The sequence below is a fragment of the Triticum aestivum genome, chromosome 2D, assembly GCF_018294505.1.
Source record: "Triticum aestivum cultivar Chinese Spring chromosome 2D, IWGSC CS RefSeq v2.1, whole genome shotgun sequence".
NCBI classification, from domain to species: domain Eukaryota; kingdom Viridiplantae; phylum Streptophyta; class Magnoliopsida; order Poales; family Poaceae; genus Triticum; species Triticum aestivum.
The window spans coordinates 645,553,547-645,579,115 of record NC_057799.1 but is presented as its reverse complement, the minus strand read 5'-3'; the positions used below and the strand labels follow the sequence as shown (position 1 = coordinate 645,579,115).

The following is a 25,569-nucleotide window of genomic DNA, read 5'->3' as shown; positions in this document are numbered from 1 at the left end:
ATATCTGCGACAATAGCACCCACTTGAGACCGGTACATCTTGGATACAACCAAGTACACAATGTCGATAAACCAAACGAGCAGAGAGCTCACTCGACCTAGCTAGCAGATGATCACAACAAAAGAGATTGGACAACGAATTGATATCTGCGACAATAGCACCCACTTGAGACCGGTACATCCTGGATACAACCAAGTACACAATGTTGATAAACCAAACGAGCAGAGGGCTCACTCGACCTAGCTAGCAGATTATCACAACCAAAGAGATTGGACAATGAATTGATATCTGCGACAATAGCACCCACTTGAGATCGGTCGCTTTCCTTTGTTGGAATTTGCTAGTGGGCCTTTGGCCCAAAGCCCAACTAAAATTCTGAAATTCTCTTGGCCCATTCATGCACACATATGAGTGGTGTGAGTGAGACTAATGTTTAGTCCCACCCCGAAAGTTGAGTGAGATTTGCACCTCTTTATAAGGTGAGCTCTTCTACCAATTGTATGAGCATGAGAAGAGGAGACCTACACGCGCGCTCCTCCTCCTCCTCGCTCACCTCGCCACGTCACGCCTCATCACGACACGTCGCGGGTTGCGGGAATGAGTCGAGCCGAGAACAGAGCTATGCACGTTATCTATATTTTTGCTGCTCAGGAAAAATTAATGAGTCATTAATTAATAATTAACGGGCGCGTTAATTACTGAACCGTTTCCGATTCTTTTGGATCCTGACGATTCGAACGTGGGGTTTACTCCCACGACCTACCCGGCCCGCACTATATAGTCACGCAGACGTCTACCCTAGTCGCCGTCGTATCGCACGGTTTCGCACCACCGTTCCAGGTTATTGCGCCGCCAAGCAAGTATTCTCCATCCCTCCTTTCGGCGTGCACCGGGAGAAGAGACAGTAGGCCTTCGGAACCTCGCCTCTCGTGATCCTGTACGTGAGAGGGGCGATCAGGTTTTTGGGGAGCGCACTCGTGTGACTGCTGGCAGCGACGACTTTACCAACGACGACTTCTTCCCCGACCTCGGCAACCTCATGGGCGACAACGTCAACGCCGGCGGTGCTGCTCCCGCTGCATAGTATGTGACTCTATCCTTCTTGTTCGAGATCGTGGTAGAATTCATGTTTTTGTATGTGCCCTAGATGTGATATGTTCATCTACTATGGTAGTTCGCATGATTAGTTTAATCTCTGCTAGTGATGTCATGATTTGTCTTCTGTTTATTCGGATTAAATCTTGTAGCAATTTGCGCATATATTCAACAATCCAAAAACCTGATTATAGGCAATTTACTTTGAGTGGTTTTGCTGCGCATCTGAAGCCGCCTACCTTTAAGGGGGTGCAATATAAGAGGTGGCGCAAGAGAGCAATGTACTAGTTCCAGACCATGTACTGCTATGACGCAACCAAGGGCAAGCTCGAGTGCGATATTAATCCTGCACAGCAGGAAGCTTTGAGAAGATCGATACCCTCTTTAAAGGCGCCCTTCCGAGTATTCTTGACGATTCTATTGTGGATTCATATATGTCGTTTGACAACGTCAAGGACATGTGGGTTGCACTCGAGGCCAAGTTTGGGGCCTCGGACGCTGGCAACGAGTTGTATGTCAAGGAACAATTCTATGACTACAAGATGACTGATGAGCGCTCTATTGTCCAGCAGGCTCATGAGATACAATCGCTCGCAAAAGAACTTGAGTACTTTTCAAGTGTGTGTTGCCGGACAAATTTGTTGCCGGAGGCATCATTGCCAAGATTCCACCTTCGTGGAACAATTTTGCTACTTCCCTGAAACACAAGAGAAAGGAGTTTTCCGTTTTGGATCTCATTGGTACTCTTGACGTTGAAGAGAAGGCGAGAGCAAAGTACACACATGCTCAAGTTGCTGAGGGAGCTTCTAGTGCCCACATGGTACAGAAGAAGAACTTCCAGCCCAACAAGTTCAAAAACAACAAGAACAACACTCAGTGCAAAGGCAAGTTTGATACAAAGAACAAGCCGTCACCTTCTACCTATTTCAAGAAGAATTCTCATAAGAAGGGGAAGGGACTTTGCCATGTCTGCGATGATCCTAATCACTGGGCTCTGAAGTGTCCTAACTGCTTTGAGGAGCGCGAACATGAGAAGAGTGGAAACTCCGCTAATGTTGTCATTGGTGATACTGATATGAAGGAATCTGGGTATGGTATTCTTCCTACCGTCCTTTCAGTATTTCAATCTCCTGATTGTTTAATTGACACTGGTGCCAATGTACATGTTTGTGCTGACGCCTCCATGTTTTCTTCTTACCAGGTCACAGGGACTTCTCCCGTGCTGATGGGGAATGGGTCACATGCCATCGTTCGAGGTGTTGGTACGGTCAATCTGAAGTTTACTTCAGGGAAGACCGTGCGTCTGAAGAACGTTCATCATGTGCCGTCCATCAATAGAAATCTCGTTAGCAGTTCCCGTTTATGTTGAGATGGTTTTAAGTTGGTTTTTACATCCAATAAAGTTGTAATTTCTAAGTATGGACAATTTGTTGGAGAAGGCTATGAGGGCGGAGGCTTGTTCCGCCTGTCTTTGTCAGATATTTGCACTAAAGTTATTAATAATGTTTGCCACAATAATGAGTCTGATATTTGGCATTCACGACTTTGTCATATTAACTTTAGTTGCATGACGCGGCTAGCCAATATGAATTTAATTTCGAAAATCTCTATTGTCAAAGGCTCCAAGTGCCAAGTTTGTGTGCAAGCTAAGCAACCTCGCAAGTCCCATGAGACTGCAGACACAAGAGACTTGGCGCCACTAGAGCTTATACATTCTGATCTTTGTGAGATGAATGGTGTGTTGACAAAAGGTGGAAAGAGATACTTCATGACGTTGATTGATGACTCCACTAGATATTTTTATGTGTATATTCTAAAATCAAAAGATGAGGCTTTAACTTTCTTCAAAAACTATAGAGCTGAAGCAGAGAACCAACTTGATCGAAAAATTAAACGGCTTAGGTCTGATCGTGGTGGAGAGTATTTTTCCAATTAATTTGATTTGTTTTGTGTGGAACATGGTATAATCCATGAGAGGACGCCTCCCTACTCATCTCAGTCAAATGGGGTAGCCGAAAGAAAGAACCGAACTCTAACTGATATGGTTAACACCATATTAGACACATCGGGTCTCTCCAAGGAATTGTGGGGGGCGCTAATGACTGCGTGTCATGTCCTAAACCGAGTTCCCACAAAGCATACGACCATGACTCCATTTGAGGAATGGGAAAGGAAAAGGTCGAAACTCTCTTACCTACGTACTTGGGGTTGTTTGGCGAAAGTCAATATACCAATTCTCAAGAAGCGTAAACTTGGACCAAAAACCGTGGATTGTGTTCTTCTGGGCTATGCTTTTCATAGCATTGGTTATAGATTTTTTTATAATAAAATCCAAGGTATTCGACATGCATGTTGGTACAATTATGGAGTCGAATGATGCAACTTTCTTTGAGGACATATTTCCTATGAAGGATATGTCAAGTTCATCAAATCAAGAGATACCTACTCCATCTAGTGAGGAATTCACTGTAATTCCTGAACCCACCATTGCGATGGAACACGTTGAGAATCCTGTTAAGGGTGACAATGGAACTCCTGTGAGGAGTAAGAGACAGAGGACTACAAAGTCCTTTGGTGATGATTTCATTGTGTACCTCGTGGATGATACACTCAGGACTCTTTTAGAAGCCTATGCATCTCCTGATGCTGACTACTGGAAGGAAACTGTTCATAGCGAGATGTATTCCATCTTAGCTAACGAAACCTGGGAGATCACTGACCGTCCTTATGGGTGCAAGGCTGTAGGATGTAAGTGGGTGTTCAAGAAGAAGCTTAGATCTGATGGTACGATTGAAAAGTACAAGGCACGACTTGTGGCTAAGGGTTATACCCAGAAAGAAGGTGAAGACTTCTTTGATACTTACTCACCCGTGGCTAGACTGACCACAATTCAGGTGCTACTATCACTGGCTGCCTCACATGGTCTTCTCGTTCATCAAATGGACGTTAAGACGGCTTTCCTCAATGGAGAGTTGAAGGAGGAAATTTACATGGATCAACCAGATGGTTTTGTAGTACTTGGTCAGGAAGGAAAGGTGTGCAAGTTATTAAAGTCTTTGTATGGCCTTAAACAAGCTCCTAAGGAGTGGCATGAGAAGTTCGAAAGAACATTAACTGCCACCAGCTTTGTAGTAAAATTCTTTGTCTGTATGTCGATGACATACTGATCTTTGGAACCAAACTTGATCTAATCAAGGAGGTTAAGGATTTCTTATCTCGTTGTTTTGAGATGAAGGATCTAGGAGTAGCTGATGTTATCTTAAACATCAAGCTATTGAGAGATGAGAATGGTGGGATCACACTGCTTCAGTCTCACTATGTGGAAAAGATCTTGAGTCGTTTTGGGTATAGCGACTGCACGCCTTCTCCAACTCCATATGATGCTAGTGTGTTGCTTCGAAAGAATCGACGGATTGCTAGAGATCAACTAAGGTATTCTCAGATTATTGGCTCGCTTATGTATTTGGTGAGTACCACGAGGCCTAACATCTCTTTTGTTGTGAGCAAGCTGAGTCGGTTTGTGTCAAAACCGGGAGATAATCATTGGCATGCGCTTGAGAGGGTTATGCGCTATTTGAAAGGCACTACGAGCTATGGGATTTACTACACCGGGTATCCAAGGGTACTGGAAGGAAATAGTGACTCAAACTGGATATCTGATGCTGATGAGATTAAGGCCACAAGTGGTTATGTTTTTACACTTGGTGGTGGCGTTGTTTCCTGGAAGTCTTGCAAGAAGACCATCTTAACGAGGTCAACTATGGAAGCAGAACTCACAGCATTAGACACTGGAACTGTTGAAGCAGAGTGGCTTCGTGAGCTCTTGATGGACTTACCTATAGTTGAAAAAACAATACCCCCTATCCTGATGAACTTTGATATTCAAACTGTGATCGTCAAGATAAACATTTCTAAGGATAATATGAAGTCCTCAAGGCATGTGAAGAGGAGACTAAAATTTGTCAGAAAATTGAGGAACTCCGGAGTTATTACGTTGGATTATATCCAAACGTCAAAAAACTTGGCAGATCCTTCACAAAGGGTTTATCACGTAATGTGATAGATAATGCCTCGATGGAGATGGGTTTGAGACCCACCGCATGAGTTGTCCATAGTGTAACCCACTCTATGTGATCGGAGATCCCGTGAAGTAAGAAGTGGGAGACAAGCTATAGGTCAGCTGAGAGAAGAGTATCCCTATTTCAATTATCCCACTCCATAAAGATGCAATACTCTCCTGATCTGCATGGCGGGTTGATATTTATCTTAATGTGTTCCAAGTGGCTTATTTGAGTAAGCAGAGATGTTGTCCTACAGAGCATCTCCTGTGGAACACACCTATATGAATTTGACTGTTAACATTGCAGTCTGTGAGAATTGGGTGTTCTCTAATAAATTCATGAAAGGCCCTGGAGTATGACGTATACGCTTCACCCGCGGGCAGCCTTGCGGCAGCCCAGTATCGGTCAAGAATTTGTGTGAAACTAGTCTCGCAGAAAACTTGTAGTTCAAGGCATAGTCCACTATTTAGTTGTGATCTAGTGTAGCATAAAACTCTAAGTGGAAGTTCAACTTCACAGTCTCCACTAAGCGCCGGTATATAAACAATGCTTTGGAACCAAATGAGATGTGCCAATGAGACTTTGCGGGGGATTGTTGGAATTTGCTAGTGGGCCTTTGGCCCAAAGCCCAACTAAAATTTTGAAATTCTCTTGGCCCATTCATGCACACGTGTCAGTGGTGTGAGTGAGACTAAAGTTTAGTCCCACCCCGGAAGTTGAGTGAGATTTGCACCTCTTTATAAGGTGAGCTCTTCTACCACTTGTATGAGCATAAGAAGAGGAGACCTACACGTGCGCTCCTTCTCCTCGCTCGCCTCGCCACGTCACGACGCGACGCGATGCGGGTTGCGGGAATGAGCCGAGCCGAGCCGAGGACAGAGCTATGCACGTTGTCTATATTTTTACTGCTCGAGAAAAATTAATGAGTCATTAATTAATAATTAACGGACGCGTTAATTACTGAACCCTTTCCAATTCTTTTGGATCGCGATGACTCGGACGTGGGGTTTACTCCCACGACCTACCCGGCCCATACTATATAGTCAGGCAGACGCCTACCCTAGCCGCCGCCGTATCGCATGGTTTCGCAACACCGTTCCAGATCATTGCGCCGCCAAGCAAGTATTCTCCATCCCTTCTTTCGGCGTGCACCGGGAGAAGGGACAGCAGGCCTCCAGAACCCCGCCTCTCGTGATCCTGTACGGGAGAGGGGCGATCAGGTTTTGGGGGAGTGCACTCGCGCGACTGCTGGCAGCGACGACTTTGCCAACAACGACTTCTTCCCCGACCTCGGCAACCTCATGGGCGACAACGTCAACACCGGCGGTGCTACTCCCGCTGCACAGTATGTGATTCTATCCTTCTTGTTCGAGATCGTGGTAGAATTCATGTTTTTAGTATGTGCCCTAGATGTGATATGTTCATCTCCTATGCTAGTTCGCATGATTAGTTTAATCTCTGCTAGTGCTGTCACGATTTGTCTTCTGCTTATTTGGATTAAATCTCGTAGTAATTTGCGCATATATTCAACAATCCAAAAACCTGATTATAGGCAATTTACTTCGAGTGGTTTTGCTACGCATCTGAAGCCGCCTACTTTTAAGGGGGTGCAATATAAGAGGTGGCGCAAGAGAGCAGTGTACTGGTTCCAGACCATGTACTGCTATGACGCAACCAAGGGCAAGCCCGAGGGCGATATTAATCCTGCACAGCAGGAAGCTTTGAGAAGATCGATACCCTCTTTAATGGCGCCCTTCTGAGTGTTCTTGACGATTCCATTGTGGATTCGTATATGTCGTTTGACAACGGCAAGGACATGTGGGTTGCATTTGAGGCCAAGTTTGGGGCCTCGGACGTTGGCAATGAGTTGTATGTCATGGAGCAATTCTATGACTACAAGATGACTGGTGAGCGCTCTATTGTCCAGCAGGCTCATGAGATACAGTCGCTCGCAAAAGAACTTGAGTACTTTTCAAGTGTGTGTTGCCAGACAAATTTATTGCCGGAGGCATCATTGCCAAGCTTCCACCTTCATGGAACAATTTTGCTACTTCCCTGAAACACAAGAGACAGGAGTTTTTCGTTTCGGATCTCATTGATACTCTTGATGTTAAAGAGAAGGCGAGAGAAAAGGATACACGTGCTCGAGTTGCTGAGGGAGCTTCTAGTGCCCACATGGTACAGAAGAAGAACTTCCAGCCCAACAAGTTTAAAAACAACAAGAACAAAACTCAGGGCAAAGGCAAGTTTGATACAAAGAACAAGCCATCACCTTCTACCTACTTCAAGAAGAATTCTCATAAGAAGGGGAAGGGACTTTGCCATGTCTGCGGTGATCCTAATCACTGGGCTCCGAAGTGTCCTAACCGCTTTGAGGAGCGCGAACATGAGAAGAGCGGCAAGTCCGCTAATGTTGTCATTGGTGATACTGATATGAAGGAATCTGGGTACGGTATTCTTCCTACCATCCTTTCAGTATTTCAATCTCCTGATTGGTTAATTGACACCGGTGCCAATGTACATGTTTGTGCTGACGCCTCCATGTTTTCTTCTTACCAGGTCACAGGGACTTCTCCTGTGCTGATGGGGAATGGGTCACATGCCATCGTTGGAGGTGTTGGTACGGTTGATCTGAAGTTTACTTCGGGGAAGACCGTGCGTCTGAAGAACGTTTATCATGTGTCGTCCATCAATAAAAATCTCGTTAGCGGTTCCCGTTTATGTCGAGATGATTTTAAGTTGGTTTTTGAATCCAATAAAGTGTAATTTTTAAGTATGGACAATTTGTTGGAGAAGGCTATGAGGGCGGAGGCTTGTTCCGCCGGTGTTGGTTTTCTCTAAACCCAGTCAGTGCGGCACGCGTGTGTGAACTTGAGGTCATGGGATGGCGTGATCAATCCGGATCACGACGGGCTGGCCGGGGTTTGTTAGCTAGGCTTTCGGTTGTACCAGGAATAAGGGAAAAGGAATGGAACAAAAAACGTGGCGTTGTTAGCTGCAGCACAAAGACTTTCCTCTCTCGCCTGTGTGTGTCCTCTTGAGCTCAGCGTTCTTCGCTCGATCGGATAATTGGCAACGACACTTCCGCCATCTCTGGCATGGTAACTCCTTAAAAAGATTGACAGCAAGCTATCAGACATTGTCCCATGTGGTCTCGGAATAGAGTTAAAAGCAGAAAACCACCGTATTTGTGGCTAGGGTTGCACAAAACCATCTGGTCCCTAATTTTGTGCAAAAGCCATCGCGTTTTCAATAGACTTCTTTTTGCAGACAGCACCCATCGGTCGCTTTGCCGCGTTTGATCGTGTTTCCCACAGGTGGGGCCGTTGTTAGGATCTGACTTGGCAAAAAGTCGCCACGTGTGTGCGTCTTGACTATTGTCAGTACTAGCGCACTGACGACAGCCAAGAAGCAGAGACCAGGCAAGAACAGCGCCAAGCAGAAGACAGGAGAAGAGAGCGGGTAATTCAAAGTGGCGAGTTGGCCGTGAGCGTTGTGTTGGTGTTGGGTCATGGGCCGGCCCGGTCTTGTAAACGACACGTGCATATATAATCAACGGTCGACTACTGTAGCAAATCACCTATGAAATGAAAAAGCATTCTGAACCTCTCGTTCGCTCTTATCCCCTTGCTGCCTTCTTCTACCTTCTGACCTCCTTCCCAATCTAGATCCTCTTCTCCACCTCCGATCCACTCTCCGGCGAACCTGGCCGCCCCTAGGGCGTGACAACTAAGTCTTCCTTCTCCTCTCTTCCCCTCTCACACACATTACAACAAACACGTTGAGGGCCAGTGGCCGGAGCCCACCACCACCAGTTGGACGACGGCCACGCCGTCGAGCAGCCGCAGAAGGTGTCCTACTTCAACTGGTGGAATTGCGCACTGCCGAACTCTGCTCAGGGGTGCTGCTTGGGGTCACCGTCGTCGTCTACATCCAGGAGCGGTTCGGATGGGGTGCCGCCACCGTGCTCCTCGCCGCCGTCACGGGCTGCTCACTCGTTGTCTACGTCGCCGGGTGGGCGGACCTACCGGTACAGGGTGCCGCTACTGCGCGTTGTCGTGGCCGCGGTCATGAAGCGGCACCGTCAACTACCAGCTGATGACACCGACGAGCTGTACGAGGCGGACGGCAGGGAGAGGCTGCTCTCCGGTGTCTCGACAAGGCAGCGATTGTGGAACATGAAGGTGAGGGGCGTTGCGGCTGGCAACGGTGACGCAAGTGGAGGAGACGAAGCTGGTGGTGGCGATGGTGCCCATCTGGGTGGCCACGCTCGATCCCGTTCGGCATCGCAGGTGTCCACCTTCTTCATCAAGCAGGCCAGCGCCATGGACCGCCACCTCGGCCCACACTTGGTGCTCCCGCCGGCGGCGCTGGGGGCGTCAGGAGCATCGTAGCCGAGTGCGCACGCGTCCTTGGACCTCCACGAGATCCCCGTCCACGCCCACATGGCCGACGGCATGGACCTAGCCGCCGCGAGCATCCAGGCTCAGCACGGCCTACTCCCACACGGTGGCGCCTGCCACGAGCCGCCGTGGCCGACGGCAGGGCAGCGCCATCTCGGCCGCTCCTGCCAGCGACTGCGACCTCGGCCTCTGCACGCCCGGCAAGGGACATACTTTTGCTTCATTGTTCCTGACATCATTGCGTGCCTCCCGCCGTGGCATGAAAGCCCGTACATCTATATATACAGCAAGTCAAAGAGCCATTGATGCATATTCACTAGATTTTTTCTTCTTTTTTTTCATGAATACGCAAAGCTTGCGTATCATTTCATTGATAGAAGAAGTTAGAACAAGTACAAGGCGAGATACAACACATGACACGGACGCAACAGGCGTGACCATGGTGTCCGAAGCTGAGAGACATGGGATGCCCGGTCCAAATAAGAAAAACACAGGTAAATTCGTCATCCTAAGAAGTAGCTCGGACCAACAGCACGATAACCAACATTTCCAGACCCGAGGATGCCGCGAGTAGCCAAGATAGCGCCTTCACGAAGGAGTATGGCGCCGAGACGCCTTCGCCGTCCGGTCCGAAAAACCGGACCTAGGTTTTCCCTGATGCTCGAAGAGGGGCCCAGATAGCGACCGTGACAACGCCTCCAAGAAGGGAACGGCACCCGTGGGTGTCGCCGCTGCCAGCATATAATGCAGGGATTTCTCCTTGGCCAGAGTCCGAGCAATTCCAAGCCGTCGGAGTACAGGTCGGAGAAGAGGAAGTCGGGCATAGGTCAGAACCACGACCACAGGAAGGGGAGCCACGCGCGCCGACAAAGAGGCAACGGGCGCCGCTGGACGCGCGAACAACGGAGCAGGGGAGGGACAGACAGGGCACGAAGGTGGGCGGCTGGGCGAAGTGAGGGGTGTTGAGGAATGTGATGATGGCCGGATGCCGGCATGAATCAAGATCCGGAGGGTAGCGCAGATCTGGATCACCGGGACCGGAGCAACGAGGATGCCGACGAGCCCAAGGAGCCTGAAACCCGGAGTGCACCGGAATCAAAGATGTGACGATATGGACGGCCACAAAGGACACCAGCAGGGTGGGGGTGCGGAGGCACCAAGGCACCGGCGAGCCGAAGGAGCCGGAAAGGTCGCAGCCTCCGAGGCACGCCGGGTCCGGAGCCCCCTGGCCAACCATGGACTCAGGGGGGTGTCCACGGCCTAGTCCCGGCAAGCGCGCTGAAGGGGCGTTCCAGCTTGACACCATATAAGCTCCCCAGGCAGACTCTTGTCGCAAAATGACAGTTAATAAAAACAATGTTCAATTCCTTCTTCCCTGCCACAGAAACGACTTAACGGACGATCAGGAATATGTCTTCCTTGCAACTGAAAACCCGTCGGCAGACAATCATGTGCTGCACCTGCACGCCACAAAATTATCTTCATCTTGTTGGGAGCCACAATCGACCATAGTTGCTCCCACTTCTTAGTTTCCTGCTCTAAGTTTGACACAATGCATGCCACGACCAGACTCACTACTAAAGTTCGAAAAGGATGGTGTTCGAGCCAGCAAAGGTGTCCTTTAAAGCAGCATTTTGAATTTGTAAACAAGCCACGACACATTCAGTGCAGTGAGGACCAAAGAAAACTGAGGATTTGGATAACTTATTAATCTTCTGTCCAGACCCATTACAGTACAACAACAAAGTATTTTTTATACGTAATGTTATGAAGTATGATAACTACTTTGCCCAAGTATATCTATCTGTTTCTCTGTTTTGCCAGTAAGTTATTATTTTTTTCCTCAAGTTTTTGTGTTGCCTGATCCATAGCCAGGCATAAGGACTCCATTTGCTACTGTATGTCCTATCTAGTTACTACAAAAGCAAAATAATCCCTCCGTTCCGATTTGTATATGTCAGCAGAACACAACATTATTTGAGGGCTCGACAAAAGCCTCAGAGAAGAGAAGTTCAAGGAGAAGTTTAATTTAGTTTTAGTTAAAGGAAAAGTTTCATTTAGAATTATCTGAAAGGAGTACTCAGAGAAGGGAAGAGAGGAAGAAGAGAAAATAAGAGAGAGAAAAGATAGCAAGAAGAGTACTTTCATTTACTGAAAAGTTTTAGTTAAATTCAGTTAAAGTTTTAGTTAAATTCAATTAAAGTTTCAGTTAAGAAAAGGAAAAGGAAAAGAAGAGAGAAAAAAAAGAGCAAGAGGAGTATCTGAAAGGAGTGCTCGGAGAAGAGAAGAGAGGAAGAAGAGAGAAAGAAGAGATAAAGAAGAGAGCAAGAAGAAAGAAAAGGAAAGGTTTCATTTACTGAAAAGTTTCAGTTAAAGAAAAGGTTCCAGTTAATTAAAATTAAAGGAGAAGTTTCAGTTAATTAAAATTAACTGAAAAGTTTATGTTAATTAAAATTAACGAAAAAGTTTCAGTTTATTAAAATTAACTGAAAAGTTTCATTTAGGGCTACTGGATTTAGGGCTCATGTTGTTTCACTATTGTAAGGAGTGCATTACTGCACTATTGCTCATATTAACTGAAAAAGTTCCAGTTAAGTACTCCTAGCACTATTGCACTACTACTGCAAGTACTCCCCTGCAAATTGTACTCCTACTGTCCTACACAAAACTTGCAAGCAGTACAGCAAATTTAAGCTACAACAGCAACAAGCTACTCCTTTAAGCACAGAAGCAAGCAACAGCAGGAGTAGTTTCATTAAGAGAAGAGAAAGAGAAGAGAGAGAGAAGAGAAGCTGCACTGTACTCCTTCAAACTACTCCTGCTACTGGAGGAGTACTCCTGAATGCCTAAATGATTGGCCTATTCATTTGTTAACTGAAATAGGTTTAAGTTAATTAAAGTAAAAGGTTTCAGTTTATTTTAATTAATACAAAAGGTTTTAGTTAATTTTAATTAACTGAACAGGTTTAAGTTAATTAAAGAAAAGTTTCAATTTATCTTAATTAACAGAAAATTGTTTCAGTTAAAACAGAGAAGAGAGTACTCCTACAGTTTACTGAGAAGTAAGAGAGGAAGAGAGGACACTGCTGCACTTGCTACAGAGAAGAGAATAGCAAATCGGCTACTGAAACCATGCTGAAACTTTACTGAAACTACTCCTTGCAAGCAAACTGGAATATTTATAATGTTTTGTATTTGTGTCTTGGAAGGAGTATTGTGTGCACTTACTGCTACTGATCTTGTCTGTAGGGGACAACTACTCAAGCAGTGCAAGCAAGCAAAATTGCCAAGTTACTGCATCAAGTCCAAATTCAGTTAAAGCAAGTTCTTCCTGCTCGCTGCTGCTGCTCCCCCCTCTGCTCCAGTGCTCCACACGCTCTGCTCCGGTCCAGCACCACCATCCTCCTCCCGCTGCTCCGGTCCAGCACGGATCGAGCATCGCCACCCACGGATCGAGCACCACGGCTGTAAAAATGTCAGCTTTGACCAAGACCTAGCAGGCGGGGTGCTAGGGTTAGGGGTACGAATTCGCGGTGAGGAAGACACCGACGAGAGGGAGGTAGAGCGACTGGCAGCGAGCTATCTATTATATACCAATCCTATTATGAGTAGAGAAACTCTCCCTCTCCGTATGGGGAGGGAGAGTTTAGATATGTGTGTGCTTTCGATCTACCATCGGAGACACAGATGCAGACAAGATGAGTAGAGCAGCATGATCAGGGCCGTACCTCAGAAATTTTGGCCCCGGTGCGAAATGATAATCTAGGCCCCATATACAGGAAAACTAATCGAAATATTTTTCATTAACCATTGAGAAATATCAAAGATAAATCATGTCAAAAAAATATTTATTACTTTGAAATATTAAATTATCTTGTGTTCTTAGAATCGTGCCTACGTCTATTAGACATCTTAGAAAATTATAAGCCAGCCGGATGCATACATTCATGAAAGAGCAGCAAATTAACTTAAGAACAGAGGAGTTCAAAACAAAAAGGGACAAACAACCTACAGTTGTTGAGTGTTGATGGATGCAGACCATGAAGCAACAACGGCGTATAGCGCTCCGATTGCTTTGCTCCTCGACCAAGAGAAACAAAGGAAACTCCGATTGCTCTGCTGAGGGATGAAAGAGAGAATGAAGAATCAAACTAAATCCACCCAATTTATAAGTGCGAGGTAGCACCGTCGCAGCCGAATAAATCAGCAGTTGTAGCCATTTTTTTTTGAAACAATGTGAATCTATTGGAGAAAAATCAGAAAGAGGAGATCAGGAGACGAAGCATTAAGTTGCAGCGATTTGATTTGTGCCTGTCGCTGAGCAGAATTTTATGTGTTTGCGTACGCGACTGCTTCGACTGCCGTGAAGATGAGAAAGGAACATGACTGAGCCGGGGTTAAGGTCAGCAAGTTCGGCCGTGCCTTGTTTATTTAGTCTGCAATAATACCTGATTAGTTTTCTTGAGAACAAGTACCTGATTAGTTATAGTAATAACAATACTAATGTACTATGCTAAAAAAATTAGGGGCCCCAAGATTTTTTGGGCCCTGTGCAGCTGCTCCGGTTGCGCCTGCCCACATACGGGCCTGAGCATGATACTTTACTTTCACCAATCCTATTATATACCAATATAAGTAGAGGCATTAGTTGTGTGTCTATTCAAGGTTCTCTTGGATTTCAAAAAGCATCGCTGCCCGCATGCTGAAATTGCTTAGAGCATCTCCAGCCGCGCCCCCAACAAGGCTTCCCAGGCGACTTTTCGGTCGCCGACGCCAAAAAATCGGCCCAGTCGCATCCCGAAGGGCCCAATTTTCGCCGGCTCGGGCCAAAATTGGCGCCGGCGGACCCAACCCGAACCCGGCGTGCTGGGGGGCGCTCGGGGGCGCCGGGCGAATCGTTTTTGGCGTGAGAGAGCCGCGGGCCCTCCTTGCCAGCGACTCGTCTAGCTTCTCGCCGCTTCATCGTCCTCATCGCCTCGTTTCCCGCGGCGAATCAATGCCAAAGCTGCCGCCCGCTGCCGCGCCGGTCAGCCTCCGCCATTGATGCCTCACGGGCGGCGCAGTAAAGGCGTGACGACGCGCGTCCCCGCGCATGCCACGCGTAGACGCGGCGGCCACGCGTGCTCGCGGCGCCTCCGCCTATATAAGCTGACCCCAGCGCGCCGGTGGCACGCACACAGTCTCCACCGCCGACGCGCCCTCTCTCCACCTCCGACGCGCCCTCCCTCTCCCCCCGTCGTCCAGTTCAAAGAAAATGGCCGAAAGATTCCCAGGCGACAGCGCGGTGGCGAACGGCTTCGGCCGCCGACACCTTCACGAGGATGAAGTTCGGCTCCTCTTCGAGGCCGAGTACCCGGTCCTGCCGGACATGCGGGTGCCCGGGGCATGGAGAATCAGCGCCGGCGGGGTCCCGGTGCCACCACCACCCACTGGGGCGGCGCGGCGTGCGGAGATCGCGCGTATCCGCGCCTCCCTGCCGCGGGCGGCGAGGGAGGGGCCGCGCTACGTCCCCGACAGCCCGATCTGGGAGGCGTGCTTCCGCCGCCGTCACGCCGAGCAGCTCGAGGCCACCAACGGCGTCGTGCCCTCCGGCAGGCTCAACTCCGAGGGGCAGCGCCGATGGTGGGGCGTGCCCGGCCGCACGCTGGAGGCCGTCCTCGAGTACATCGAGGGCGGCAACACGCCGAGGCTGGAGTACCCCGAGCCCCCGTCCTTCTCTTGCCGCCGTGGGAGCTCGTGGATGCCGAGGCGCATGGACCCCGAGGCGTCCTCTTCCTCGTCCGGTCGATCGTCCTCTCCCTGTCTCCGCCCCGTCAAGCCGGAGCCCCAGGACACGCCTGTCAGCCGGCGCACCGGCAGCTCCGGTGTCCGCATCGCCGACTCCACCCCCGCCTCTGGCCGCCTCGTCCTCGTCAGGCCCAAACCGGAGCCCAGCCTCCCCCCGGAGTACGAGGAGATAGCCTGGCGCGGCTTTTCTGACGAAGACGCCCTACGGTGGGCGCGACGACTACCTCCGGACTGAGATGGTCCAGCAGACCCGGGCCCTGGAGGAGATCGCCGCCCGCAACCGTGGGCGCGAGGACGAGCACGGCGTCGTCATCCTCGACAGCGACGACGACGAGGACGCCACCGGAACGTTCAACCCGCCGCGCCAACCGGGAGAGGGTTGCAGCAGGGACGGCGGCCGCGGCGGAGGCGACGACGACGACGACGGCGACGGCGACTACACGTAGTTCTACAGCCTCCTCGGCATGTAGAACGGCGACGAGCGGCGAGGCGAGGGAGACGGCGGGCCTAATTGTGTGTTTTTTTCCTTTTTTGTAAAATATTTTAAATATGTATGAACTCTCGCCGTGTTTCGTTGAATTTGGTTTGAACTTGCCGAAATATGTATGAACTCGTCGAAAATGGTTGAATTTGCGCCATGTTTGTGCCACACTTTTAATTTTCACAAAACTCCGTGGGCGCCGCAACTGGGTGGCATCACGCCCCCAGCGCGCGTTTTGCGCCGGTGTGCCTCCAGGGGGCGATTTTTAGCGCCTCCTGGGGGGCCAACGGCTGAAGATGCTCTTAAATCTAGGAATCCAATAACTCCCGAATGTTCGGATTTTAAGCATTTCGGCCGAACATTTTTACATGGCAACTTTAGTTGATAGGGGATGGCAACTTCGTCATTTTTACATTTCGGGTTGCCATACTTAACTCCCGAACGTTCGGGAGTTATCATTACCAAAAATCTATTGATGAATTCCACCTCTTTCTTGGGGCATAGGTGAATCTATAATAAATTGATAGTAGAGCGTGTTGGCTAAATCCCCAACCCTCATGATGCACTTCGTTTGATTCCTATATTCTTATCTTGGATGCAACACGTATTCCTATATTCCGAGCGTAGCAGATCACACCCACTCCGATATTACTACATACACTTATCCGTGCGATTCTTACTCTGCAACCAATTCCACGACAATGCGCGCTTGCAGGGCTGGCTCACATTACATTCGGTTCAGAACACCAAGTTGGAGGAGCTTTGGCTCATCCATTCAAGGTTACTAAGTGAACTGGAGCCCCTCGTGTTCCAGCCTTGCCGGTTTATCTGCAACCTTCCTGTTTCCCGCCGGTCATCCCACCGTTCGTCCTCTGCTGCGCAGCCGGGAGATCTCTGCTCTTGTTTAAGTTCTCAAACATGTTCTCGTGTGGAACCGCTGTTATCTAGTGCTTGGGGAGGGAGACCGTTAGACCAAGCAGACACGACACAAGTCAGTGTCTGAAAATAATGAATGAATGGATACTGACTCATATCTCTTCTCGCCTTCTCTCCCCAATTCAGGAGAAACCCGACTCGTGGTGGCTTCAGGTTAGGGTCTCCTGGAGGAAGCCTCTCAGACATTTCTTTTACCTGATGATTATTGTATTGTACGGTTTTAACAGGTCACTAATGTGGAATGGTGCAAGGAAAAAGAAGAGACAAAAGTCTCAAACTATCGACCTGATCCATGGACAAGCATAAGAACACCTTTCCCCATTTCTTTTCAGCTATTTCAAAAGTAAATATATAGGACCAAGCATACCTCTTCTTTCAGTTTCTGAACCTCTTGCTTCAAAAGTTCATTAGCATCCTGGAAAGAGGCTGTGCCTCTTGCGAGTGAACTTTTGGGTGCCGTGTTTACCACTGTAGTAACAGTTACCTCTTCTTTCAGTTTTTGAACCTCTTGCTTCAAAAGTTCACTCGCAAGAAGCACAAATGGGTCTCCAGGATGGAGCAGTCCCTCGCACTGGGACTGCTCCATCCCAGACACCCATTTACGGTCTGCAGTATCGCCATGACCCAATCTTACATTTGCACCCTTGCCCCATGTGTAAACTTCACCAGCATTTGTCAAAACTGCAACATGATCAAGCTTCCACAAGCAACCTCCTCAACACCACCGCAGTCAGACCTTATCTTTTACTAGGTGTGCATACCTTCCATCATTATTGGGGTTGCCAAGCTGTCCATACACAGAGCTCCCTGAAGTTGTCAAACCCAATCGTAAGAGTATGGCCACATGCAGATTTGTGCCCTGAAGTTGTCAAACCCAATCGTAAGAGTATGGCCACATGCAGATTTGTGCCCTGAAGTTGTCAACCCAATCGTAAGAGTATGGCCACATGCAGATTTGTGCCCTGAAGTTGTCAACCCAATCGTAAGAGTATGGCCAAATGCAGATTTGTGTATGTTGTAGTATATCAGTAAAGAAGACACACGAGTTGGTTTGAGTTTCAAGGACCTGCCACCATGCCCAAGCCAATATTTGTCTCCATCTCCCCATGTAACTAGATTTCCAGATGAAGCATTTGACTGCATCAGCATCATAATAACATCCACAACAGCAGCACTATGCCACACCCCGCATGAAACAGAAATCATCCTCAAATGCTTCAAAGACTCCACTTCCTTTGGATACGAGATAGTTTCTTGATTCCCATGAACTAGGGCTCCAGAGTCCAGATGCACTGTCGCCAAATGTGTACAACAGTCCAGAACTAGTTATCAAAGCTGTATGGCATGTTCCGCAAGAGACAGTCGACACCTGAAGGCCTTACAGAGGACCTGAAACTCTTTTGGGAATCCAGTGACTCACGGTACTACCATGACCAAGGAGTCCTGCATTGTGGGTACCATCTCCCCAGGTGTAAAGATCACCTGTTGCTGTAACAGCACAAGTATGGAATTCACCAGAAGCCATTATTTCAACATTGCCGGTTGACAATGACTCGAGTAGACGTAGTTCAAAAATGCTTGTAGCAGCCCCATGACCAAGCCGCCCACTGCATTCTCTCCACATGTAAATACCTCTATCTGTCTTGTGATAAGTGCAGCATGCGTCACACCACAAGCCACGTAATTGACATCAAGCATTACATTTGACTCTAGGGGCTTTGGCACAAGAATATCGGTAGTTGCACCAGGGGAGAGTGTGTTTCCATCAGACGCTGATATTGAAGTGGTGTCACACATGACTTCTCCCCAAATGATTCAGAATCCTCACCACCAGAACCATGGCTGGATGTGCAGAGAGCACTGGAGACACTGACCCGAATGTCTGATGAATAAACACTTTTTACTTGCATAACTGACACGTCTGTCCTTTCTGAATATGCATATCCTCGAGAAGAATGGTCCTTAGAATTTGCAGAGCTCAACTTGTTCTCAAGGGAATCCGTGGTAAATGTAGAGACACTGCTTAGGCTACTTTCCCTGCCACACTGAAACAGAACATAGTAGAAAGTTCAGAATAGCACATCATGTTGTAAAGGTGTGGTTCATCTATTTTCTACAGGACTAGCAGCTGGACAAATGCACTTGAAAAGCAGATAAAGAACGAATTCACAGTTTTGCATATCACAAGAGAGCAATTTAGGTAATGGACTAGCACAAGTACAATTATGCTACTGGCAGCCAAAAGAACAACAAATGAAAAGTGGCAATAGAACAAACAAGCAACATTGGGCAGAATCATCGGAACTGTGCTACTGCTGTTAAGAGGTCTTTTAGACGTTATGCTAATTCTCCCATGTCAAACTGCATATTAGTATATGAACCGTGTGCGGGAAATAGTGAAACAATAGTCAACATATAAATATACTAGAGCATGAAAGGTTGATAGTGGACCAATAGTCAATCATAGAACTACACCTCATGTAAAGAATACTGATAATTTTCCTCTAAAAAAATACTGATAACTTTGCACGAAAACATAACAGCACCTCAAATGATATGATCATATGAAATTATCACTCGAGCAATGGTAAGAGATATATACAGTGCTTGGTAATGGGGAACAAACGTGCATAAAAGTAAGCTATGTTGAAGCAGAGAATTTACATCTAAAGAAAGGGCACCACTGCGCATTTCGTCGGTGTGTTGGGGTTGGGATTTGTGCTTTGCCTGGAGATACCAATGCACTGAGGCATGTAAACCACACCTGTGGTTCAACCTTATCCTTGCAAATCTAGGAAACAACATCAAAACTAACTACATGATATTTTTATTCAGAAATGGAAGAGAAAGAGTAGGTCAGATTTGTTTTCATTGTAATACCAGCTCGAGTGACTGCTTGCCGTCTTTATATATGAGAGAGAAGGATAAACGGTCCTTCTCAGCGAGCGGAAAACATTGGAAAACCAGCTGAACAGAACAACAGATGTTGAGACAGCAAAAAGACTTCAAAAGTGAAGTATGACCATATTGTTCAGAATGCCTTACAGTTCTTTGTCCGGACAGAACTCTGGAACACAGAAGCTAGTTTTAAACATTTCTCTTAGTTGCTTGAGACCCAAATAAGAGTTGATCCATCCTGTGAAGCATATAGAAGGAACCATTAATACTGTGCATAGAATTCACGTTTTTTTAGTTCTTGTTGTACAAATTCATCCATTAGAATTCGAAAACTCAAACTCGATTGAAAACTACGTTAAGGCAGCACCGTCCTCTGCTCGGCGGTACTGCTAAATTTTGTTTGCTCATTTTCCGGATGACCAAGGGTATTCAGAGCATAAATTTCCACACTACTATCCAGAGGCTTGTAGCAGTAACAATTCAAATCAGCTGTAATTCGCTACCATATGAAATCAAAACAGATCATTCCAAACTGTTATAAGGTCATACTGGATAATAGAGATCGCAATTATTCTAACTGAACTACACAAGAGTACGTCTTCTGCAGCACAGCACAAAAGAAAATTTTGTTACTCCGGAATAACAAAAAAAAAATTGTGCTCCATGTCTTTTGTTGACATACAACGAAAAACTCGGACAGTTCATCCATGTTAATACAAGACTTGCATCAATTGTCCAACATTAAGATGGAACACTTCATAACAACCCAACTTGCCGGAATTGTAACCAAATAAGAACGACAACTAGACAAATCAGCCAACATCTGGCAACCTAAACCCAAGAGGATTAGTGCAGCAGTTGTTCCCAAGCCTCCTAGGTTGCTTCAGAGCATCCCGTATGTCTGGACATGTCGTTCTCTTATGACCTTATTTTCGACAAATAGTACAGAACCAATTGTGTGCAGCATGTAAGGGACAATCAAAGATATAAACAGAAAGCAAACAATGAATCACTATCGTAATCGGTCCCAACAACAGCTGCTAGCTAGATCGTCAGCCAAGATGCAATGTGTCTGATAATCTTCCAAGTCCTCAGAATCTTCGCTTCAGACATAGGAGAACATAGGAGAGAAGCATTCACATTATGAATTCAATATAGGAAGCAGAGTATAGAAGGGGAAAACATAGTGCATGATAAGTTTCTAGGAGGCAATTATCAGGTCCTAGGAGGCCATTCGGAACCTGCCCATCAATTGCCTCAAGCTCAGAAGTTGAACGCTAAAAAGTGCCAACTCCTTAAGAGGACGCCCACTGCCAATCACGGTCAATTTCCACAAATGCACCAGCTGCTATTCCATACATAAAGCAAATTGCAAAATAATACTCCCTCCGTCCCAAAACAATGCATGGTGCACATCGCAGACACCAAACACGATCTACCGGACATGAAAATAAACAAATTATTTTTCAATTCCCTCCGACAGAAACCAATGCTAAGGCTCTGCTGCATTCTAAAGATTGTAGTTGTGCTAAAATGGATACTGGTTATGAGCATCTGAAGATGGCTTAACACATTCACTAAAGACCTTATCTTGCCTTAGTATGAGAATAAAAATAGTAATGAAAACCGAGGCTACAGCAAGAGAAAACATAAGATAGAGGACCAAAACATAAGAACTAAACATAGGAACAGAAGATATGGGGGAAATGTAGCTGAATTTCATCAATTAGGTAGCGTGCAGGAGCTCATTCTTCTGTTCCTGGTTAATGGACAATCCTATGAATCTATGATTGCTATTCCCAGTCTCACCTTGAGGAAACATGAGCTGGCCGTCATGCAAGGGATTGAAGAGACCCAACAGGATTTGTTCCATGTCTAATTATTCTCCATTTGATCTGCAAACAGCAGCTTCTGTTAAGCAGTAAAGATACATCAAGATTACTGAAATTGACTTAGTTTCTCTCACGGATTCCTAAAAGCTAAACTTCATCTGTAAGAGTCCACCAATGAATTCCAAGTATTAAAAACTAAAAGTAGAGAATGAGAACTCACATACACAATTTGTGGTAACCACTCTGTCTTCTTTCCTCCGCACCGGCACTTTTCTGCTTTCTGAAGAACCTGGCAAGGAAAAGCAAGAAAATATCACATGAATGAGATGTAATGGAACAAAATAATTTTCATGGTTGTTGATGGTTTGACTTTGCTATCAATCTTCTGGAAAAAATCTCAACTGACCTCATGAAAGGTAGGTAGCTATGACAGGTAGTTTCCTGTGTGGGTTCTTTTGATCTTCTCGACAGGATCTCACAATCAAGCAGCATCAAACCATGCCATTAGTCTTTCTTCTGGAAAGATTGTTTGAGATCTCACATTCAGATTTTCATGAATCGATCAAGAAAACCAAGCGTGAAAAACATAGTAAGCTAAACTGATAATAGAAACGGTGTAGGAAATAAAATAAGAGGGCAAGGCTTCTTCCTCTGATTCAGCTGATGCCGTAAAAGACAATGGATAATTGAATGACATATATTCCATGTAAGCTTCTACAACATAAAAGGAACAAAGGAAACAATATAAAACTAAACAGCAACTAACTAATGCAACTTAAATGAAAAGAATAGTTAAAACAACATAGCTTATAGCTCGGCAATTTGTAGTCGATAGACACACAAAGCTTGGTACTTGAACAAACAAACAACCACCTACTGGAAAAACATAATAAGTAGATAGATATAACTGGGCAAAGGGTATCATACCATACTTCATAGAATCTTCTCTTATAATGTTCTGCAGCATAGCTGAGCACCAAGTTTATCACAAGTTAAACAAGACTGATCAGTAGTTCAGGAGCAAGTTGACATGCCTGCATACTGTGTACAACTGATGCCATTTCACCAGTGAAAATAGAACGCACTACCATATTTCTGCCGACTAGGCAGAGGTTTTAAGCAAGACAAAAAGAAAACAAAGCATTTCGCTGCAGCAAGTTCCCACCAGACCACATCCATTTGATTCTAGTTGTAATAGAATGAAAGCATCTATTACTCTAGAGAGAGTAACATGCATGTGTTAAAAAAAATTCAGACACTATGCATAATGTGGCTTCTTAACGGTCAGACCAGAAATACTTCCTACAGCATGACTTGCAAGTTATAGCAGCAATGTAAGTAGAAATACACCATCTAGACTTGGCTTATAAAACAGAGTCGATACACACAGTCAAACACATTACATAGCAGATCGATACAGCAATAAGTTCACATCTTACATAGCTGAGCAAATACTTGAGCACCATCGAACATATCCCTCTCACAGAATAGCCTTTTTGGTGAAAGCACTGCTAATAATAGGTGACCAAGCAATGGTTATCTTCACCTTAGAGCCGTCGAGGTCACATTTATGTTTACTTATGCCGCAGTACTGAGGCCTGACCATGACAGAAGCTTGCACAGGACCAACAGGAGAGTAGGCTTCTATGACAACTTTCAGGGTTTCTTCCAATTCTTCAGAATCTTCACTCACTGTTCGTAATTCAACAGAAACAACATGCCTTGACAGATCAAGGTAACCATCTTCTTCGCCTATTGGCATCTTCCCGCCAGCACAATAACGAGAATCAAGCAATACAACTTGGGTGGGAGTGGCAGGGCCTTCACTACCATCTTTCTGAGGTGGTGAGGAGCAAGCAACTCTGCCTCCATAACTGAAAGGGCTTTGACTGCCTTTAACAATGCCGACACGCAAGAAAGTGGCTTGGACTGCTCCACTATACAGTTTCTGCAGGCTTAACTCGGTTGTGCAAAGACAGTTGTCAAAAGTGACAGTATAGAAACCATTATGGGTATCATAACCATTGTAATGGCCTTTTCTATTGATCAACACGCTGTCTTCAGACTTTGCTTCGCCGCCCTTGAGTTTTAGTTCAACTTCAAACTCAAGAGGGGATTCGGCTGAGATTGCACGAGATGGGCCAGTCAAGCACAAAAAGGAGTCCTGCAAGCACCATCATTACACACACTGAATTACAACAAACCGATGGATCAACAAATTAAGACACATGCATGCAACAAAGAGGAGATAAAAGGAAAGTTAACAGAATACGGCAGGCGCTTACTTTTTCGGTGATCTCTTGGAAGTTGTCCCTTAGCCGGTGGAAGAGAACGTTGCGCTTGCGGTCCACACTGTCTCGTGCGGCGATGACGCCATACACTTTGAGTGGCCATTGCAGGAGTGGCCATTCCAGGTCCAAACTGATCTTGGCAATCTTGAAGGAGAAGATCTGCAAGGTGATCCCACGAGTAGTATAATCGGATGGGATCTGTCTGGGCGTGTAGTGTGTAAAGTGCATGGGGCTCACTAGGGCTGCACGCACAATTTTGTTAAGAAAAATAGTCAACATGCGATCGATCCTAATAAACCATGAATTAGTACTTGCTACAAGGAAGGAATGAGCTGCATTGATAGGAATCATACAAAGCAATTAACAAGAAAAATAGTTAACATGCGATCGATCCTAATAAACCATGAATGGGTACTCCCTCCGTCCGGAAATACTTGTCATCAAAATGAATAAAAGGGGATGTATCTAGATGTATTTTAGTTCTAGATACATCTCTTTTTATCCATTTTGATGACAAGTATTTTCGGACGGAGGGAGTACTTGCTACAAGGAATCAGCTGCATTGATAGGAATCATACGAAGCAATTAACAAGAAAAGTAGTTAACATGCGATCGATCCTAATAAACCATGAATGGGTACTTGCTACAAGGAAGGAATCTGCATTTATAGGAATCATACAAAGCAATTAACAGTAATGAACTGGTGTTGGCCAAAAAAGTATCTTACTTGCGTATCCAAAGTGTCCAACTTTAGATCCAAGGCCTTGAAGGTAGGAATCATAGACCTCCTGATCATCCTCCATCTGCTTCCTTGCCTTCTCCTTGGGATCCTTCTCCTCCTCCGGCGCCACATAATCCTCCTCATACGGGTAGGTGTGCCAGAAAGGTTTCAGTTGCGATTTGAGCTTGGACATGCTGCCCTGCAGATCAGCTAACTCTTTTAAGATGCCGTCAATCACGGGCTGCGCCTTGTCCTCATCTTTCATCTCCTTGCTGCTGCTGCTGCTGCTGCACAGTGGGGCTGATGGTACGATCCTGAAATTCATAAAAACGACCATACTGTTCATCTGCTTGCAGAGCTCCTTGATCTCCTGCTCAGAGATGATGGAGTTTGATTTGCCTAGGTCCATCTCGACCTCCCCCTCCCCCAGTGTCGTCTTGTTCTCAATCTGCTGCTCAGAGATGATGGAGTGTTTGCCTAAGCCCATCTCGTCCTTCTGAACCTCACCGCATGGGATCACCGGATGCATCAGATTAATGAAGTCCATGTCGTCATTCCCCAAGTGCTCCGGACGCATCGAATTCATCTCGTAGTCGCTGGCAGGCATGACCTCAATCTGATCCTCAGGCCGAATTGAACTCGTACCTGGAGCACCCAGCTTGTGGATTTTGACCAGCGGAGGCCTCGCCTCCATGACGTCTTCCCCGCCGCCATCGGCCACCGCGGTTCTGATTTTGACCGGCGGAGGCCTCGCCTCCACGACGCCTTCCCCGCCGCCATTCGCCGCCGCCGCAAACGCACCTGGATCACTCAGCTTGCGGCGGATTTTGAACGGCGGAGGGCTCACCAGCCAAGGCCTCCCCTCCTCGATGTCTTCCCCGCCGCCATCCGCCGCCGCAGTTCTTGTGGGGGAGGTGATAGGGTTGTTGAGATTGCTATACTCTCCGCCGCCGCCGCCGCCATCCGCCATCGCAGATCTTGGGGATGGGGATGGGGATGTTGGCTGTTGAGATCGCCGCCGCCGCCGCCGCCTCTCCCCCGCCTTAGGCTTAGGGTTTCTATCT

The 25,569-nt window shown here is 46.7% G+C and overlaps 1 protein-coding gene and 1 pseudogene across 1 annotated transcript; both read right to left on the bottom strand.

Annotated features, from left to right (window-relative positions):
• Positions 1-16,257: 16,257 nt before the first annotated feature.
• Positions 16,258-22,579, bottom strand: LOC123055328 (PH, RCC1 and FYVE domains-containing protein 1-like; annotated as a pseudogene).
• A 249-nt stretch (positions 22,580-22,828) lies between these two features.
• LOC123055327 (uncharacterized) lies at positions 22,829-25,569 on the bottom strand. The gene is made up of 3 exons (XM_044479325.1): positions 24,512-25,569; positions 23,779-24,026; positions 22,829-23,657 (listed from the first exon to the last, which is right to left on the bottom strand). Exons 1-3 carry the CDS (start codon positions 25,473-25,475, stop codon positions 22,974-22,976), a joined length of 1,896 nt encoding a protein of 631 aa, XP_044335260.1. The 5' UTR covers positions 25,476-25,569; the 3' UTR covers positions 22,829-22,973.

Coding starts and splice junctions, on each gene's coding strand:
- LOC123055327 (XM_044479325.1), bottom strand. CDS start 25,475: ATGGCGGATGGCGGCGGCGGCGGCGGAGAGTATAGCAATCTCAACAAC. Junction 24,027..24,511: donor TGGACACTTTGGATACGCAA/GTAAGATACTTT, acceptor TTGTGCGTGCAG/CCCTAGTGAGCCCCATGCAC. Junction 23,658..23,778: donor TCCAAGAGATCACCGAAAAA/GTAAGCGCCTGC, acceptor TGGTGCTTGCAG/GACTCCTTTTTGTGCTTGAC.